We start from the raw sequence: 20474 nt of genomic DNA, 5'->3' as shown, positions 1-20474 counted from the left end.
AGAAGGGGGGGGGGCAGTCGGGTAATTGGGGCGCTGGTATGAGAGGGTGAGAGAGTGGCGCGAGACGGTGGAGTGAGGCTGGAGAGGGAGATTAGGTTTGGAATGATGCTTCTAAAAATGTCAGCAGCGTGCCCAAATTTAGATTTCTGAGACGTTGGCCATTTTTTGTGCTCGCGTTAAAGTATGCAACATGGCTCCCACCATTTTCTTCTCCACAAGCCTTCGCTCGACCAAATATTATCCACACTGAGCAGGCGAATCTGGTATGCATCGCGCAGTGTGGTCTTGCTGCGGGCTAGCCTTTGTACTAAATACACCGTTTTTGAATCTTTTAAAAAACTTTTGCTTGGTGGCCTGGAAGCAGAAGGTTTCAGCGAAAACGGTTTGGTTTGATCAATTAATGTGGCTAATGGTTACTCCGACTACACAATCCGCAAAGCCATCACTGTAACCATGAAGGACCCTCTTGAGGAGCCATTCAAAACCATCACCTTATCCTACATTGCGGAGGTCACAAAAAAGATCTCCAAAATCTTGAATAAACACCGTCCAGGTCCGATTCAACACTGTACATAAAATCCGTGATCTGGTCCTGTCTGTAAAATATGTGATTCCAGACATACAGTACCCTGGCGTCTACAAACTAAGTTGCCTCTGTGGTAGCAATTACATTGGAAATCAAACGACATGTCTCGACCGCATCCGTGAACACAAAGCAGACCTAAAACACCTCTGCCGTGGCAGACCACTGTTACAATTCAGTGGGCTCGCATGACATTGATTTCTCCAAGACAGAGGTTCTCTGGAAGCCATCTGGCTACCATGAGAGATTTGTTCATGAGGCTATCCACATATACAAACGGAGACGATTTCAACCGAGAAGATAAATTCTGGCTTAGCAATCATTGGAAGGATTTGATAAACCATTTCAGGTCTTAATTGATTGTGTTCACGTTTACGGTGACTTTCAGACCGAATTCCATTCTCTTTCTCTCCCCCCTCCTCCATTCCGAGCATAGATGGACTCGTCCGTCTGAACAACCGCCAGTTGCTGTCCATGGTGCTAACGTTAAGAAATAACCGCCACTTTTTTAAAAATTTTCTTGCTGTGGTTTTCACACCTGATTTTGAGTTGCTTGTGGTTGCAATCAAAACGTCGTGAGAATTAAATAGTTTTATCTTTATTATTTTATTATTTCCCTTCTACGTGACTTTACCGAAAGAACCAAGAATGTGTAATAAGAGTGCAAATAATTATAATTAACACATCAGCTCTGGTGAAATTCACTGCTGGATGAACAGTTTCCAAGCCATTGCTATATCTAAGTGGATTCTGCGATCTAACAACCGATCGAGCACCCTATACACGTTTTGAATTTCATTGCTCCACCTCTATGGACATCATCTTAGATGTGTGTTCATGCCTTGCCTGTTGGGCCATCATCCCTTATCACGATGCGTCCTGCCCAAGCCCACTTACTTTAACTTTGCAGGTTGAATTTTGCCTTTAACCTGTCTCCATTCTATAAATCACGTTTATTTTTCTCCCTCAATGTAATTCGCAGCACGCGCTTGTCCACGCTTCCTTGCACACTAGTTGTTGGTGACCAGATTTTATCGTCGGTATTTTTTTATTATGATATTGGTAACTATTTCATATACCTGCATCCCACAATCGTGGTAACTGACCACGGTGAACTGCAGCGACGCTTTTAGGTACCCCCAACTCTCGCCGCACGCGTGCGTGCGTGCGCGCGTCAAATCGGGTCGCATCTTCTTCGTGGTTGAGACCTCGAATCAATTTTATTGCGGGTGTGAGAAACGCATTAATCCACCCACGCGCACACCTCGTAATCCACCCTGTGACAGACCGCTTGGCCAAGGCGTATCAATGTTGGCCAGTGGCACGATGCGCCCCCCCCCCCCCCACATGTTGTGCGACGCGATTGAATTCCCATTCACGTTTTTAAGTGAAGGAAGGGGGGGGAAGGCGTGTGGGGATAAAGTTGAGGGGGTGGGCAGGGAGGCGGTTGGAGGGAGCGGTGCGAATTAATTTGGAGGGATTAAGATAACCTCCCAGCGCAATGACAGCTCCCCCACCACCCGGATGACTGATACGGTTGTTGCTCTCGCACCTCGGGTGCCTTGCTCCTGTGTGCAGCCCCACATTACTATTGATTTTTTGTTTTAATGGAAAGGGATTGCTGCCCTTTGTGACTATACTCGCTTAGAATTTATAATGGGGGGGGGGGGGGGGGGTAGGTGAAGAAGATAAAAGGAAAAGAAAAACATTGGGTGCTCTGCTTGCGGAGCCACGATTTGGATGTTAAGAGTGCACCAGCACATCTGCTCTTGGTTGCCGCTATCAGGTCGGCCAAATATATCCCACAAGACCCAGCCCCCTTGGGGCATGAGAAATGGATGCAGCTTCCCAGGGAAGCACGCCCAAAGGTGCACATTGCCCGGTCGCCGTGTAGGCGTCGCCTCGTGGCAGTGTGCCCAGGTAGCGCGTTGGATCTGCTTGTGCCCCCCCCTCCTCAGGGGTTTTGTGAACGATGGTGTAGTTTGGGACCCGATAGAGATTTTATCCTAATGAGGTGCTCATTATGCTTGCATATATATGAGGAAGATGCTGTTGGTGTGGGTGTTGGCAAATTAATAATCGTAAATTTTGAAGTCCTCTCTTTTTTCATCTATTATTATTGGATGGTTTTAAAGTTGTGTGGAACAGCGCTTTTCTGCAAAAGATTAAGTATTCTATTAAACTATTCCCATACTTATGCAAAATTAAAATGTGAAAGGTCCAGCCATTTCATATTTTTTTTTTCACCGTTTCAGAAATTATGTAATTTTCTCTTCTCACCAAACTGGGGTAAAAATAAGCAATTGTATAGCTGCAATTACGCTGCAAAAATTAAAGGTTACATTTTGAGCATCGGCTAATTGCAAAGTGGGCACCCAATTTAAAAGTAGTGCTACAAAATGAAATGTTTGCCACCTTCAGTTTTTTAAGTAATGCTCATTGCACCAACAGAAAAAAAAATTGTGTGCTTTTATATATCGTGGGGACGGTAGTGGAGTGGTTGGCACTCTGTGCTAAGATTCCCGCTCGCAGCCAACATCGGTGATGATCTGAACCGGTCCTCGGCCTCCCCTAGATCGACTCTGCCTCATGAGTTTCTGGTGTGGTGCGTACACCGCCACTAGGGAGACGAAGGCGGCCGGGCGTAGTGTTGGCCACCCGTCACCACATGTGCCGTGCTGGCCTTCATAGGTGCTCTCTAACAGCACTTGCCCTAATAGTCTGTCAAGGCTATAAGGGGGATCTTTGTCCAACCATGTTGGGGAACTTCTTCTTGGTTATTTTGGTAAAGTCGCGTAGAATGGAAATAATAAAATAATAAAAATAAAACATAATAAAATCTCACGACGTTTCGGCCACAACGCAAGCAGCTGTCCTCGGGTCAAGAATAGGTCTGTCGAGAAGACAGTCTGAATGACACACCCCAGGCTTGGAGCATCTATGAGACCAACAGTTTCCTCTCATTCATTCATTGTTTGTGTCACCACCTTACTGCAGGTGAACAACACGCTTCCCGTTATGCCTTTCTCCCGCTGCGAAACTTAATCATTCGCTTGGTCTCTTTTTCCCAAATTCTTAGCTTTGCTTAATTTCGTGAAACTTGTCAACCCTTTACCTTGTAAACCTTTAACTAGTGCTGTTTATTGCTGGCCTTTAGGATCTGTGCACAAGCTAAGTATTATAACGCAAGACATGGAAGCACACTTTACATTATAAAACATTTACTTGCCCACAACATTCTGACGGAGAATCAAAACTCCCTACCAAGAGGACTCTGCTAAGTTTCACAGTAGTGAGCATTGCTGTGCGTTTCCCAAGTTAGTAATTTTTAGGCAACCTTTCAGATTTGACAGATTGGACCACATGGCCCTACGTTGCCTTTTTGAATAACGTCATGGGATTGGTCGCGTTCGCCTTGCAGCAAACGGGGCGGCGGGTATTTTATCTTTGATACGTGCTGCAGTATTAACCAGAGCGGCTGTGGGGCCAGTTGAGTGGGGAGGGATCTCCAACTGCAAACTTCTGCGGACAAAGCGGCGTAACGCTTAAAAATGTTCATCCACCGCGCATGCAGGAGCCACCAGCATCGAGCGCTACGACCTGAGGACCAACACGTGGACGCAGGTGGCCATGCTGAGCGGTCGACGGCTGCAGTTCGGCGTGGCCGTGCTGGACGACAAGGTGTACGTCGTGGGTGGGCGGGACGGCCTGAAGACACTCAACACCGTCGAGTGCTACAATCCACGCACGCACACCTGGAGCGTGCTGCTGCCCATGTCCACACACCGGCACGGCCTCGGTAAATGGGATGGCTCGCACGGTGACCAAGCTAAAACGAGTTGTGCGGGAACCGGTGTTTTTATTATTATATATTTTTTTTACGAATAATGTGGTGTTATGTGTAACGTAGATTGTCGTACCTTGTGAAGGGCGGAGGGTGACATCGTCCGGTCCTTGTTTCATATGCCACGAGTATAGAATTCGCAATAATACCTCGGCTATGTAAAATTCAAGTCTGGTGGGACTTGACTATTGTGTATTTGCATTATACACTATATATTGTAAATTTAGACAGACGTACTAATGCATTTCAGAGCTTTGACTCTTGCACTCTTGTGATTCAGAATTTTGAAGGCAAGGGTTTCTAGATGGTACACATTTCGTGAACGTCGCTATCCATTGAGGTTGCCAGGTGGCCATGCGATGGCAGTGCAGTACACGGCTTCGTGAACTTGACTGCTTCTCTCTTGTGTGCGCACCTTGTCTACGTACCTGCCTTTCCTAATCGTACACAATACACGCTTTTAAAAAAAAAATCTAGAATTGACCTATTTAATCGGCATTGAATCTCAATGAGGCTTTTTTGCATATTTGTGGGAGTGGTGGTGGAGTTTTGGGGTTGGCAGTCTGCGATATGAACCCCCGCAACCTGGATTAATTGGTGCAGGACAATCCCTGTACACCGTCCGGCACTGCCCACTATGATAAAGTATGGTGAAACATCCCCAATGCCTGACATAGCGTGGGGAAATCTTTGCCCAGCAGTGGACTGATATGGCTGTAAAGTGGTGTTTACATTCCATTATATTTCTATTTGTACCCAACTGGTAATCCTGTTCAACTCTCCATTGAGTTGTCAGAGCATCCATTCCAGTTGATGACGATTTTCATTCCCCCTATGGTTCGCTTTCTTTACCTTATGGGTTAACGCCTTGGGAGAAGAAAAGCAGAAATAATTTGTTCAAATTGGTCCACATGCTTAGGTTAAAAGTAAAAAAAAATCTCCCAAGAAGTATGGTAATTCTAATCTAGGACTTGAATCTATTAACTTGAGTGCCATCTCCTGTCCAAATGTGCTCAACGATAATGTGTACCTGTTCACAAACGTGGGGTGCTGAACAGAGCCATAACCATCGTTGGCTCCTCAATGGAAGAGTTTTATCAATGGGAAAACTCGGCTTAAGGTGAATCTGATAACAGTAGTGCAACTTGTAAAAGTGTTTTTGTGATTAAATGCTTTGTTTAAATTGGCCGTTAAGGTATTTGTGGTATCCCGTTGCTTTGGTGGCTTAATGAGCGTAGTGCTTGTGGGGCAGCTCTGCTGTTGTTTATCGGTGAGAAGGAGATAAGTGTGCAGAGGACTTCTTCCCTCCTAAACCCTAAGCACCGACCCCTCCTCCGTCTGTTCAGGCTTTTAGAATGCCAAATGTCACCAATGACTTGGTGGGGGGGGGGGGGGGATTATTGCGTTTACATTTTTGCTTTTTTAAATATTGCGACATTTTCATTTTATTAGAATTAATAACGTCGAGGTAATGTTCATCATGTGACAAACATTTACGTGTAAGCAGTGTGTGGTAAAATACTATACCCCCCCTCAAACTGATTGAACCAGAGGTCACGGCCTCGTGCTTTGTTCCCGCGTGCTCTCACGTGAAGGGTTTCACTACTCTGCTATTATCCGAATGCACACTGGCCCGTGATTTGGTACCGATGGCATACTCGATGATGATAAAAAAAGTACTATTCAACAAGGCATTACTATTTGGCATAGAGGAACGAAATGTCCATTTTTATGATGATTGGTTTTATTTTAATGTTTTGTCTGTAATAAAATGTAAAAGTAATTGAATATGGCTGGATAATGTAGTGGTTAGTATGCTCACCACTGAGGCTGTTTGCGTAGGGTCAGTGGCTCTATTCTCAAAAGCCCTGACCGAGTAATGCTTTAGAGGATTACCAGAGCACGCCGCTCTATTAGCGTGAACCTGAATGTACGGTGCTAAATCCATTGCGATTCTCTGTAGCTTAAAATGCAAATGTTAAAATGAATTTCAACCAAATTACAAAGAATGCTCTCCATCCAAATTTAACTTGCAAACGAGATATTTCGATGACTTTCCCAGCTGTTTACAAAAGTAAACGAGATTGAATTGCATATAGTTCACTCTCTTATCCCTGGGCAGATTATTCCAGTTTCAGATTATCCATGCTTGCAGAATATATAAAAGTATAAAAGCATATTTACATACGTGCTGGTAGAATTTATCAGATTCGCCAAACTGACCAAGGGACACTGATTCATTGCCCAAGTCGATCCCTAACGTGTCAACAAGTAAACCGATTTACTTCTTTTTGAGAAGCAAATAAAAACAGACGGAGGTCGCTCTTCACCCCCCCCCCTCCCAAATGCTCCGGATAATTGACAGTTGACCTCTGAGCGGCACCCTCACGGCTGGGGTTTTCAAGGCCATAACCAATCCGTGAAACTCTGGCCTTGCAAGATATTGGAATCTGGCTCTGGGGTCGAGCAGGACAAAGGGTCTTGGGTTAATCATTTTTGCCGTTTTTAATGTTGCATCGGTAAGCATGCACCCGTGAACGCGTAACCTTTTTGCCTGCCGTGTGTGTCTGGGGGCGTAGGTGTGGCTGTGCTGGAAGGGCCCATGTACGCGGTCGGGGGCCACGACGGCTGGAGCTACCTGAACACGGTGGAGCGCTGGGACCCGCAGGCTCGGCAGTGGAACTACGTGGCCAACATGTCCAACCCGCGCAGCACCGTCGGTGTGGCTGTCCTCAACGGAAAGTGGGTCGCATTGACCGTCCGCGTGATGATTGGAGATTGTCGGCCGTAATTTTGTAATTTGTTCGCGTGTATCGATTTCTATTGAAGGTGTAACGATGCACCCTGTAGATGGATTAATATTGATTCTAAAGCTAATGATGCTTGCATCGATTACATAGTTTTTTTTTAAGAATAAGTGTTTTTATTACTATTCATTATGGCAGTACAACAATAGTACATTACTGTACTTCGATACTTCATGTCTATGCTGTCTACAGTTTACGCACACTACCGGCGTTTGGTCAAAATAACCCCACGACCGGTACAGGGAGGCTGTCTTCGAGCTGTAGATTGACCCCAAGGAGGGATTTTTACGGTTCTTTTTTAGTTCGTGTCACTCCTTCATCCACATTGCAATGAATGTTAAGATGACCGCTTGTGTTGCGATCGAAACATCGTAGTTTTTTTGTGATTTTTATTTTATTTTTTATTTTCTTTGAACCTATCTACGTGACTTTTACCGAAAGACCCAAGAATGAATGCTATAACATCCACAGCAATTATTTAAAATAGATTATCGAATTTAATTGTAACTCCTGAAAGAGTCGACTCCCCTCGGGTGAATTGTTGAACATTTTTCAAAGAGTCGTGGTGATTTTTTAAAATTAAAAAGCACGTTTGCTGTTTGTTTAGAAACTTCATAGATGTGGCAGCACTGCCATGCAAAGAGAGACTGAGTTTTAATGAAGCTCAATGCAGTGTTTATTGACGGTTGGATTTATTTGCGTAATTGGCCACAGGGATGAGAGAAAAAATTTAGGAAATCAAATCCGCATATCATTTGCACAAGTGGTTGGTATAACACCTGGTAATGTTTAGTAGCGTTACAAAAAATACATTCAATTTGTGTATCTAATTAAATTTAGCAGGTGTTTTTTTAAAATAATATAGATGCTTTTTTTTTCTTCACTTCTCACGGTTGTATGCTGCATGTAAATTAATGTTGGGCAATCGACAGTAATCACGGATAATGCCAGTTGCAATTACTTTGCCACGATTGGGGCGATTTTTTAAATAGTACTAATAACATTACGCAGTCGTGGCGTTTTGTGACCTGTCGCTTGTGACCCGGGGCACACGCTCTGCTCCCCCCCCCCCCCCCCCATAGGCTGTACGCAGTTGGCGGCAGGGACGGTAGCTCGTGCTTGCGCTCGGTCGAGTGCTTTGACCCGCACACCAACAAATGGACGGCGTGTGCGCCCATGTGCAAGCGCCGAGGGGGCGTGGGCGTGTCTGCCTGTAATGGGTTCCTCTACGCTGTGGGAGGACATGACACGCCCGCTTCCAACCACTGCTCGCGGATATCCGACTGCGTGGAGAGGTCTGCATGGCGACTTTTTTTAAACGTTCTCACATTTATGCAATTTTTTTTTTATATATAAGACGGTTGTTACCTTGTGCGACGGTGGCTATGGCATCACTAATGCAGCACTGGGGGTAAGGGTTTGGTGGCTTTGGACGAAGGCGGTACAGAAAAACTTCGATTCATCTTCATCTGTGACATTTCCTCGCACGTGTGAGTTTTTCTAGGTGTGCGTAACTTCTTCCACGTGTATACAAACTCGGATAAAAAAAAAAAATATATCTCTTAATATAGAGGACTGCAGAGCTTTGGCAGTTGCTGCTGGCTCATCGCCTGGCTGCCTTAATTCTAGTCTTTGGTTCCTCTTTGCCTCTGTGCTACAAATTGTAAAGTATGATATGCAATCTGCATGAATGATGCTGTATGAAACAAAAAATCGTCTCTTCACTTGTCCAGGCCATTATTTTGTACCGTCCTGATCTGAATGTGTAAGCGTGCCCTCTGGAGGAAAGGTTATTTGTATAAAAGTAATAAAAAAAAGTTTTACTTCCCTGAACCTGCTGAAAGGAATGAACAATTGATGCAAATTTATTTCAACTACTTAAAAAAAAATGTCGAGGGGTTTGCAAGGTTATTACTACATTGTGAGTAGCAGAAGTCATTCCAGCAATCTGTGTTGCTATGGTTTTTTGCTCCCACATCTTTACTTCCTCTTCATCAACCTGCTCTGTCCAGCAGGTGAAGTATGGCCAAATGACCCATACCGCATGGGAAGGGGGGGGGCCCTCTTCCAGCAATAGATTGACAAAACGGCTGTACATCGACAAAATAAATTGTTTGGGTTTTTAGGAAAAATATTAAATATTGCAATGCTATCCTGGTGCAATGTTTAGCAAACGGCACTTGCAATTCAGATGTTGCCAGCTCGATTTGATCTCCCGGTGCGGCAGTTCAAATGGGCAAGTTATTGAATCCGCACCTCTGCATACCCGGCAGTAAATGTGGATGCACTACGGTTAGTCGATTTTAGTGAGGTAAAGTGTGGGCACTTCTATATATTTTTAAGACATCTGGTCAGTGTAGAGGAGAATAGCAAAAAATATCCTGGAAGGGGCTTTCTCGAGCTCTCTAATGTGCCGCAGGCCCTTCTACCAACATTGCTACGCGTACGCAATTTGAAAGGCTGCATACAACTAATTTTTTTACAAATTGCCCATTGCAAATTTAACTCGCTCATCTCCCTATCCATCTTCCTGTGGCCTGTGAACTTGCTCGACCCAGGTTCGACCCCAAGACGGACGCATGGACGGCCGTGGCGCCCCTAAGTGTGTCACGGGATGCGGTTGGCGTGGGCCTTCTCGGGGACCGTCTGTACGCCGTCGGCGGTTATGACGGGCAGACCTACCTCAACACGGTGGAGGCGTACGACCCCGTGGCCAATGAATGGGCACAGGTGTGCAATGTGGGCTCTTTCCTCCTGCCCCCCCCCCCCCACAATGAGTCATGCGCTAATTTTTTTTAGTTGTGTATGTGCCTCATTTGCTCTAATTATCCGGATTATGAAATGCCAGGTGTTGACAACGCTTGCGGATACCGGACACCCCAATTTTGTGCTGCCCAGAGTCCAAAGTTTCATCAATTTGGTCACACATGAACACTTCCTGGAATAATATCCTTAACTTTTGCCTAACGTAGAGGGGGGGGGGGGGGTGAAGTGTTTTTATAATGTAAAGAATATGGTTTGTTGGGATGGAGGGGGGCGGTAGTGGTTCACGCACTGCACTATAAACCTGGCCAGCGAAGTTCAGTTCCCAGTAAGATATTTTAATCTGCAGTTGCAGCCACTTGAGGTACAAAGACCCCAGCAAATATGGGAAGAATGGCTCACGATACTCGAGAGGTATAAGAACTGCATCTCAATGCATTGCCTTCAGTGGTGTATTGCTATGCAACTGGGAAAAGCCGGCAGGAACTTTAATGTCCCAGGAAGACGTACAGAATTCCCCAGGACAGCTGCCTCAACAAAGAGGGGGACGTTCCTTGCAAAACCACGACTGGTGGAAACTCTCGTGACAAATGTGGTGGTATCTGACCCAGTCCTGGGCAACCCTCTGGCAGACCACCGTGTGGAGGGAGGGTGGGGGCCTTTGTCAAAAAAATGTACCTAAAGCGGGGGGCGGGGGGGACTGTACATGCGTTGCGGGCCATTTCTATGATATCGCTTACACATTTAGGACACTTTTTAAATGTGAGTGTTGGTCAACCAATTGGCTATACAGTTTTATGTCAACCAAGTAGGTACATTACTCAGAAATGCTCACAATACTGGTGTCATATAAACTCAAACGATTTCATTCATGCTGCGATGGGGATTGTGGGTTTAGTTTTGTGCGATGTTTTTTTTTTAATCGCAAAACCTCCCCCCTCCCCCCCCCCCCCCCCCCGGTCAATTTAGCCTTGAAATGAATACCTGGTACGGTGTGTAAACATCACCACTTGCGAGACAAAGGCGGCTGGGTGTGGTGCTGGCCACCCAGCCCTTGTGCCATGCCGGCCTTCATAGGTGCTCACGAACAGCACCTGCCCCAAGTCTGTTAATTCTATACGGGGGTATCTTTTGTTTGTCTTGTCTTAAACCATCTCCTTATTCCATAAATAATACTTATTTCCAACCTTTTTTTTTGACCTGAGGTTGCCAGTCGTGCAACTGTTGTGTATTTTGCAAGCACTCTCACGAGTTGCTCACGATTTACTGCGTGTGTGCGTGTGCAGGTGGCTCCACTGTGTCTAGGCCGTGCCGGGGCATGTGTGGTCACAGTCAGAGTGATCTGACGAGGTCATCGCCGAGTGGGTGTCTTTCTGTGCGGGTGGGGAAGGTGGAAGAAGAGACATCCACAAGCTCTGGAGCGGCTAATGGCTAAGTTTTTTACAATTGTTGAAATGGCTCGTCGATTTCAATTCATTACCCGTTGTGCTGTGCACGTTTGCTTTTTCTCTTTGTTTTTTTGTAATCGTATGAAGTGTGCATGGGGTGGACAACTCTTGTGAAAATACACACATGCTTCCCCCCCCTCCTCCCATTTCTGCTTCGTGTCGACCGAATAGCTGGTGCTTGGGGCTTGGTCACCTATGCCTTGTGCGGAATCTGGCGATGATACTGAGAAATGAAATACTCGCTAAGCCCTGCTACTGACAGAAAGCCACCGTCTGTTTGCAGATATGGCTATGTCAAACCATTGGATTTGCTTTTTTCCGTGCGCGTGTGTTTGCAGTGTATATAGATTCAAAGCTTTGAATCGGGTGTTATATCCTGCCTGCCGTCGTCTCTGGATTCAGTGTATCGGTGCTGTAACCCTTGCGGGGGTCACATTTTCATCTGTACTCGCGTGCTGCGTACATCACAAATCTCGCATCAGTATGCCAGCGACGCGTGACATTTATGCTTTTGTGCACACGGCAGCATGTCCATTTTTTAAAATGGGTCTGGTCAGGAAATATAAAGATCTGTCACCTTTAAAAAAAAATAATACATTTCCACCTGAATGGCAGTGGTTATTACTTGAGCATTGTTAATTTTTAACTCGCGTGTTTGTTTGTTTTTAGTTTTTCCTGATGCAGGGAAAAAAACTATTGCAATTCCTTCGCACCAGCAAGCATGTCTGCCGCGTCCAATAAGCATGCGCCGAACGCTAACCTTTTTTGTAAAATTTTTGCATTGTGTGCAATTCGTGCTTCTCGGCTGTGGATGACCAAAACCATACACACAGCCCTAACTGGCGGTCGTGCACTAAGGCATGCAGGTAATTGCGGCGAGATCGTTGAGCATTTCTTCACATCCATGTTACCACGGCGGTAATGCTCTTCACTTTGACCGTGATCAAGCATTTTGGCACAAGATTGGCTGTGGTTCACGATCGCACCGTGAGCCGAAAGCAAGTCCATCGGGCACGTCTGTTCCTGCAGTCCCAGGCTGCAGAGCTTTGGTTATTACTGCTTCAAAAACCTAACTGTGGTAATTGAAAATGCGCATTTAAAGCAAAACTGCAATTTCTGACAAATGTTGTGAAGTTCTAATGACTTGGCAATGGCTCTTTTGGAATTCACACAGGACCACCTTTTTATGCCGAAGTAACGCCAACGCACGCCTTGTATAATTTTACTCTGCTACACAAACTGGATAAGCACATCACTTTAACAGTGTTTAGTCATGAAACGGTGTTTACTATTGTTACAACTACATTGAGCACAGATTGCTTACATTATAGATCTTTTTGTATTCACCCTTAACCAAACCAAGCTCGGTGATGAATGCAGTACTGTAGAAATGTATCTGGTATATTTTATTGTACTTGGCGGAGTGTTTTTACCAGGCCTTTGTTACCATGGAGTAAATCCAAATGCACACACGTTGAAAAGCACACCAGGATAATATGAATGTGGCTTCTTACTGCGTGTTTTGTCTCAAACACCATAGGGAGTCCAGAACCAGATCAGAACATTGAGAAACATTATTAGTGTAGTTTGTTAATTTTTGTATCAAAATAAAAAAAAATGTTACACTTAATATTGCACCGCTAATACCTTTTTTACAGCAGCTAACATTTGCATATATAATCTCGTACTTGCAATTCCATTTGTCGAATATATTTTATTATTGTATGGAAGAGAACCAGGATGTCCGTTTGGTTGGGTTTATTAGTGTGGTTTGGGTCCAGAACTTTTCACGTGAAAGGTGTTTTGCATAACGACTTGTCCATATCTGCAGTTTACTTAAATCATTTTGGCAAATAATTTTCCGTGCTAGGCCCACAGATGAGTAAAAAAAAACCCAGCCATCTGGCAAAACTGTACAGAAATTTCGAAAATAATTTGAGGCACCCAATTAAGTGAGCACAACGTTTTATGAGGCCAAGGCAGTTGAAGTCTACTTTATTATAATTACCATACTTTTGCAAGCCGCTCCCCCCCCCCCCCTCGTGTAGTTATGTAACGAAATGGCTTCCGTATATCCCCCTGTTATTGCACCTTTTTTGCATTTTGTTTAGACGACACCAACTGCGACCGGATTGCTGACGTGCAGCTTGCTAGCCACCTCTCCCCTTTTAATGTAATTCATAGTAAAACCGAAATGACCAATATCTGGCCTTCTCTCCACAGGGCATAAAGGTGCAGTTACACCAATTCCACTGCATCATAAAAAAGTGACATCTAGAGAAGAAAGTGACCCTGTAGAATTTGATTGCTTATTAATAAACCTACCCCAGTGGGATTTGATTTGAGATTTCACAGGGTCACTTTTCACATTACAACTCTATTTCTCAGTAGAATTAGGTTTTGGATGGTCTTGATTTTGGCTGCATCTGGAAGTCAAGGGCAGCTCTTGCACCTTTGTCCCCTGGTGGTGAGGTCAGTGATGTGGGCCTATTAGCATTTGACCAAAACCGTTGCTCGTTTCTAATTCTTTGCCGACTGCAGGTCTTATGAAGTGTAGCTTACATTTCATTTGTTATTTTAAACATTCCGAGGGCTTTTTGTTGACTTGGACAGCTGGCTGAACGATTCCAAACTTGCACAAAAGCTTTGGTTTAAATGCAAGACCTCCAATATTTGAATCCATGTGATGGAGCTGTTTAATATATGCCTAATCAAGCTATAATAAGTTCAGACTCTATTGTGGGATCAGTGGCTTGTGGAATTGCTTTCCATCGGTGTGAGCTTTAGTTGGTCAGACCTGTCTGTCAAGGCCAGGGTTCTGAAGCGATGGCCAGAGTACTTTACTCCTGAAGCAATCTAAGGCAGAGATTGATGCACAATTATGACCAAGCTCAAATTGACTCACGTGACCTAAGGGACACCTAACTTAACCCTGTCCCACCATGAGATTACCATATTGAGAGGACTCCTGTCATAAAACTTTAAATGCACGACATAGCACAATATCCATCTGCTTGTGCAGGTAAGGCTGTTGCTAATATATAAATACCTCAACAATATTACCGCATATTTGTTTACCTCCATGTTTAATTGGTGCGGACAGAAGGACTGAAGCGTCCCAAGGCCGGTACACTTGTTTCTATACCGCCAAATCTGTAGCTTCACGATAAATATTATTGGCACGCGCATCACCTTGGTATGATCTGAGATCTGGCCTCTCAAAAGAGAAGACGTTAATTCTGTGGGTTTCTTAAAATTGCTTCGTGGGTATTAAAAGGGACTTATTCAGCTGTGGTTATGCCTGCACTTGCAGACTTTGGATTGTGACAACGTAGACAGAAGTGAGGTCATTTAGATCCCACTAGGTGGCTTGAGGGGTTTTGCCAAGCGGGCAGAATCAAATGCATTGAATGGTAATTGGCAACATTTTTTTTAATATGCCACATGGCACATTAGCTTTAAGGATTTTTAGTTCAATTATTCAAAACTGTAGTATAATTTAAGAGTTGTTCTGAGTAAGAAAAACAATATTAGAATTTAAATACAACTTGAATGATGGAAATTGCAAATGCATAATGAATTGCACTTGAGAAAATTGCAGGACTCAAAAGGTCTGATTCTCAAAATTATTTTGTAATTTAGAAAGCAATTTTTTAGGCACGGTGCTGCAGTGCAAAACAAAGTACCCGGTGTTATCAGACAAACGGGATAAGTAAAAAAAAATGTAGGGCTGACGTCTAACTTGCAAACTGGCCAGTGGTTAAATCTTGACTTAAAGCTTTTGTGACTGCAGGAATTCATATTCTTTGGGTCTTTCGGTAAAGTCACATAGATTGGTTCAAAGACGTTTCGATCGCAACGCAAGCGCTTTTGCTGTGATCTAAACGTCGTAGCTTTTTCGTTTTTATTTTATTTGAACCTATCTACGTGACTTTACCGAAAACACCCAAAGAATATGGCCAGTGGTTGTTTTGGGAAGTCCTGTTAAAAGCCCATTGTCTCAAACCCTACATGCTGAAATGTTTTTTATGTCAATACACTGGTCATTGAAAATGTTAAGTCCTTTCACCAGGTCCATTTACTTCATGGCTTATGGACAATTGCACAGGTGCAATTTCTTTCTAAACTCTTTTCACGGAAACCCCATTTTCAGAGGTTATTTTTATGAAAGCAATATTTGGTCATTCTAAGTGTCTGGAACTGTACCAATCGGGAGTTTTGTTTTTCTGTGAATGAACTCCTCCTGACGGCCTGGTAGTGTAACAGTACACAATGTGTTCAGTGTTTAGTGTGTGTGCACTTGGGGTGCTGTGAGGCTGTGATCGTTCGAAAAGCTGCTGGTGTCGTTTAGCCGTTGCTTACGGAGTTTTACGCAGCTCCTCCCTGAAGCATGGTCCGCTTGCAGGGTAGCAATGCTGACAGACACTTGCCTCACTGACGATGTTCTTCCTTTGCACCCAACATGTGACCAAGGCAGGTGAAACTATGGATAAACGACACGTGGATCGTAGAACCAATAGCAGTCTCCTATTGAGAGGGCAATTCTGAATTTGCCTTTTTACAGGAAAGTGCAGTTGGTGAAGAGATGGGGGGGGGGGGGGGGGACCACGTTGGCATCGTTGGTGTCCATATGTCGCTCACAATGTTGGTGTGAGGAGTGATCAGGAAGCACGCTCGTTGGCCTGATCATTCGTATCTGTTCAGTTTAAATACTGTGTACTGAGTGTGCGATATTGGCTTCATGGAGGAGAGTGAGCAAAGCTGCTCTTTAACGCTTGGAAATGAGGATTAACCCAGGTTCATTATTGATCGAGAGCCGTGACTCTGGATGTCAGTTTGTGGACCAAAATAATCTCCGGTTCGGAATTAGCATTTTCCACATTACGATTGTGATGGTTCGGCGCATAATAATTATTGAGCAAGCAAAGCAAGGCGTTTGCACTCGTGTTTGCCAATGCTTGGGCTTAACGTTTTTACTGCGTCCCTAATTTTGGTGTGCGTTTTTTAACTGCATGCCCGAATGGCACATTACCAGTCCCTTGCATAGGCCTCAACCACAGAGCTATTACAGAATCGTTTGATATCGTGCTGACTTTCAATTCTGGGAAATTGGACCAGTACGCATCTACAACGGCCAAATTGAAATTGAGGCGATTATCCTTCAGATGAACGAGACTTTCTTTTTTGCCCACCTCATGGACTTGTGTGCAAAATCTGATGGTTGGTAATTGTATTGTTCAGTGTCCTTCTTGTCTAGGGGGCTTGGCAGGTTGTCGGGATATTGTGTATTTTTTGTTTAATTTTATAAAAGTATATCACAGAAGGGCACCCCGTGGGAGCAGTTTTTTTCCAGAGTCGTAAATCTTGCCGTTTCAGAACATTCATTGCTTTGCTTAGCAGTTTGTAGACCTATTTATATTCTGCAGTAAAAACGGTGAAAAGGAAGGAAAAAATACAATATCGCATGCTGCAAACCATTCATTGCACTCCATTTGTAAAATAAGCACGTATACGGGCATACCGCATGTTTAATTTAACAAAAGAATTGTACATATTCGATTTAACGCTGGCTTTAGGATATTAACATTTGATGATGGGAGACCTGCCGAGGTCTGTCACGGTGTGTTCCATGAGTCATGGGCTTGATGACAGCCAGGGATGATCTCTGAATGATACAGTATTCGGCGATGTCATTCCAAAATGAGGGAAGGGCAAATGTGTGTTCATTAAACAAAATACATGTTTACAAGGTAGACTTATTTTAAAGGCCTCTATCCTTTTTTATCTGTTTTGGAAACTTTGCCCAAAAATGGTTACAAAATGCACTTGTGATTTTTTTTGAAGGTATATCGAATTGCACAAATTGACTGCATTAGCCATTACAAAAATATTTTTAAAGAAAAAGACGTCCACCACCCTTGTGAAAGCTATGAATCTAGTAGAAAATAATTGTTCATGACGGTAAGACAAAGCGCCTATAGTGCAGTCGCCTGACTGCTAGTTTTATTTACCACTAGATTTTACATTCTGCGTGGGTGTGTTGCCAGATGCAGTACAAACTGCATTTGTATTTATGTATTTGTATGTTCTTAGGTGCTCCGTGTGATGCGAACGAAACGCTTACTTTTTTTAATCATGTTTACAGGATGCCCTTTTCTGGCCTCTTCCACGAGACACTTGGTCACGTGCAGAATGGCCCTCTCCTCACCCTTGATCCATTTTCTCATTTTTGTTCCTCTGTTATGCCCTTGTGGAGTTCAACTGGTGGGCCCATGGGCCCACGCACAGCTCACGAAGGTCCTTTTTTTGGGGTGGCCCACAAGCTGCTCTATGCCTTTCTTCCAATACGTGAGATGAGTGGGGAGGGAAACAGATGGATAACACCTGGAGACGAGAGGTACAAATTAAGTCACGTGCACAGATTATGATGCCGCACTGGCATGTGACGTCATGTTGTCTGCCACATGCCAATTTCATTTCGTGGCCTGCGGAAAATAATGTTGAACTCTGCTGTTGTATCTGACCTTGAGTGATGCCTGTTTATAGCCATGTGGTTTTTTTGGTCTTTATAGTAATGACTGTTTGTTTTCTCACCCCAACGCGTCTCTGTTTAAGCCTCCTTGTATCTAACCATGCTTTATCGATACCTTTTTTTTGTATTTTGAAATGGCTTTTTAAAACCAAATTAAATGTGCAGCTCGGCTCAAGCGACATAGGATTTGATATTGTTCTGTAACTTGATATTGTACTGTCAGGCAATGGAAGCAACCCATTTTGAAGGCGTTTGTTTTTTTGCACGAAAATGCTTCCTGGTAAGTAGGTGAGAAATCCATTGCGTGGAAATTCAGTGGTTGGGGAACGTGGCAGTTTTTTTCTTGTCTGATGCGATTGTACAGCTCTTGCCTCGCTCTTCGGGGGTGGGGGGTGGGGTGGACACAATCTATATTTTGCTTTATTAGAAAACGACGGTAATAAACTGTAGCACTTGCCCAAACTATTCACATCGGCAATGTTCCGTGGCTTTTGTTTGGTAGGGAAAGCTGTTAAACCGGTGCACCGACTCTGCCGAGCAGAATCGCCCCGGGGGTGGGGGGTGGTGCATCCTTTGCGTTGCAAATCCCGCACGGAGCCACTGTTGTTACTGCGGTTTGGGCATAAACAGCGCACACACGCGGAGTAAATTATGCTCCAATCGCCTATCCCAGGCAGACCGCACTTCATGGGAGGATACCGTCACCCCAGAGTTAGCTTCGGGAAGTGATGGATTTAAATGCAGTATTTGTTTTTTTTCGCCGTCTTTGTTAATAAAGTTGTGGCGCTTGTAATGCTTTGTTTATATTGTTGTATTGTCTTGAATATATAAAATAAATCTGCTTTTGAGGAGAGGTTACCGCGTAAGACTTTGGTTTGTGTGAAATGAAGCCCGGCGCTTTTTAATACTAAAATACCCGCTTTTATACGAAGCAAAAATGTGCGTAAGTGCCTCGAGGATTGAAAGAAGCAAGTACAGTAATTAAAGCAATTTAATAACACCAGTGTATAAACAAGAGGCGAGGTAGCGTGCGGTGTGACAGGCTCCGGGCGTATATGCATGCATGTGGTCTACATCTCAGATCTGCAGGGAGATGGTGAAACAACTGGTTTCACTCGGTGTAATGTGACGGTTGCTTCTATGTACCAGCGTGCGTTCTCTAGAGGCATGAAGTCTTTGAATAACACCGGTCACACTTTTCCTGGCATAAGGTATTCCAACGGTTTTAAGGTAATTTTGGGGTGCTGATTCCAAATCTGGCATCGGTTTTTTTTCTATCACATCAGGCTTTTGAGATCAAATATTGCATTTTCCATAAATGCAGAAGAAAAATATTAAATAAATGTGGATATCTACATACAATGATATTATAAACACACTATCCTAAAAATACAGCACCATATTTTAACACTAAAGCAGTCACTGACTCGCAACAACTTGCAATCATAAGTGACAGAGTTAATTTCGGGTAAAATAAATGAAAATGGGGTATGCCGATAGCATAAAAATGAGATGTGATAGAGCAAATCTGAGATCAGATTTGGAATCGGCACCCTCAAATTAGTCTAAAACAGCTGCAAAAGTCCAGGCCAGAAAAAAATGGTTTTTTTGTTGACCAGTGTAATTGGTGTCATGCGTGACCTTGAAGAATCTGTGGGGGCCGACGTCTGCCCCGCCACCCTCGTTGGGCAGATGGAGCGCAACGTTTGCCCCCTTCACTCCCTCCTCCACTCCTTCCTCCACCGTGCCGTTCAGCTCCTTGCTGGGGCCCCTGCCGATCAGGTGATTGCCCCCCCCCCGCGCCAGCGCCCTCTCTGAAGGGGACATGGCTGATTTTTGGCTGGCTCCCCACCGCCTGGGGTTATCCCGCACACGCCCACGTACACCACCACCAAAAGCGGAGGCGTGCACGCGCGCGCCCCTGCAGGTGCGTATTTCGCGCAAAGGTTTGCGCTAAAGAAAACGGCGGTATTAATATGCGCGCGCACCCCCCGGGTGGTTAAGCGCTATTCCGCAGCACACTAAAAGCTATCGCTAAAGGGCTGCACGAATTTGCGCGCACACACACTCGAATTACCACCCCCCCCTCCCACCCCCACTGACGCTGCGGCCCTTCGCTCGCTCCCCGGCGCGCACGTCACTCACCCTAATGTGGCGCCCCGCGGCACGACCGCACTGACGCCTGCAGCGATCTCCTCTCGGCACGCCGTCTCTCCCCGCGCAGTCGCACCGCGCACAAATCGCAGACACCACGCCGAGGTTCTACTCGCGCACAGAAATCGTACTGCACCGATCCTCTGAACTAAAAGTTTATTAACGGTGAAAATACAAACTACCTGGAGGTGGAATACTTTGCAAGACGGGCTTGGCTGGACTCTGCATATGAACCCAGTCACTCAAACATGACCACGTAGCTGGACTCACAGCGTTGCACGGACGCTGTGAGAGACGGAGGGAGAAGGACGAGCGAAAACCTCACCACTCGCTGCCATCAGAC

General features: G+C 44.7%; 1 protein-coding gene across 4 annotated transcripts in view; it reads left to right on the top strand.

Moving 5' to 3' along the window:
- LOC144722736 (kelch-like protein 5) overlaps window positions 1-18830 on the top strand; it is a 64125-nt gene extending 45295 nt beyond the window's left edge. For all 4 annotated transcript variants that reach the window (XM_078601093.1, XM_078601091.1, XM_078601094.1 and 1 more), the window contains 5 exons: window positions 4158-4382; window positions 7007-7169; window positions 8317-8529; window positions 9793-9964; window positions 11284-18830. In XM_078601093.1, the coding sequence (XP_078457219.1) occupies window positions 4158-4382; window positions 7007-7169; window positions 8317-8529; window positions 9793-9964; window positions 11284-11343 (833 nt within the window). In that variant the 3' untranslated portion in view covers window positions 11344-18830. The remainder of the gene's footprint in view (window positions 1-4157; window positions 4383-7006; window positions 7170-8316; window positions 8530-9792; window positions 9965-11283) is intronic.
- Window positions 18831-20474: the final 1644 nt, after the last annotated feature.

Source organism: Lampetra planeri, chromosome 15 (assembly GCF_965212315.1).
Source record: "Lampetra planeri chromosome 15, kcLamPlan1.2.h2, whole genome shotgun sequence".
In the NCBI taxonomy this organism is placed as follows: domain Eukaryota; kingdom Metazoa; phylum Chordata; class Hyperoartia; order Petromyzontiformes; family Petromyzontidae; genus Lampetra; species Lampetra planeri.
Note: the sequence above shows the minus strand (reverse complement) of the source record. Positions and strands in the feature narration are given on the sequence as shown.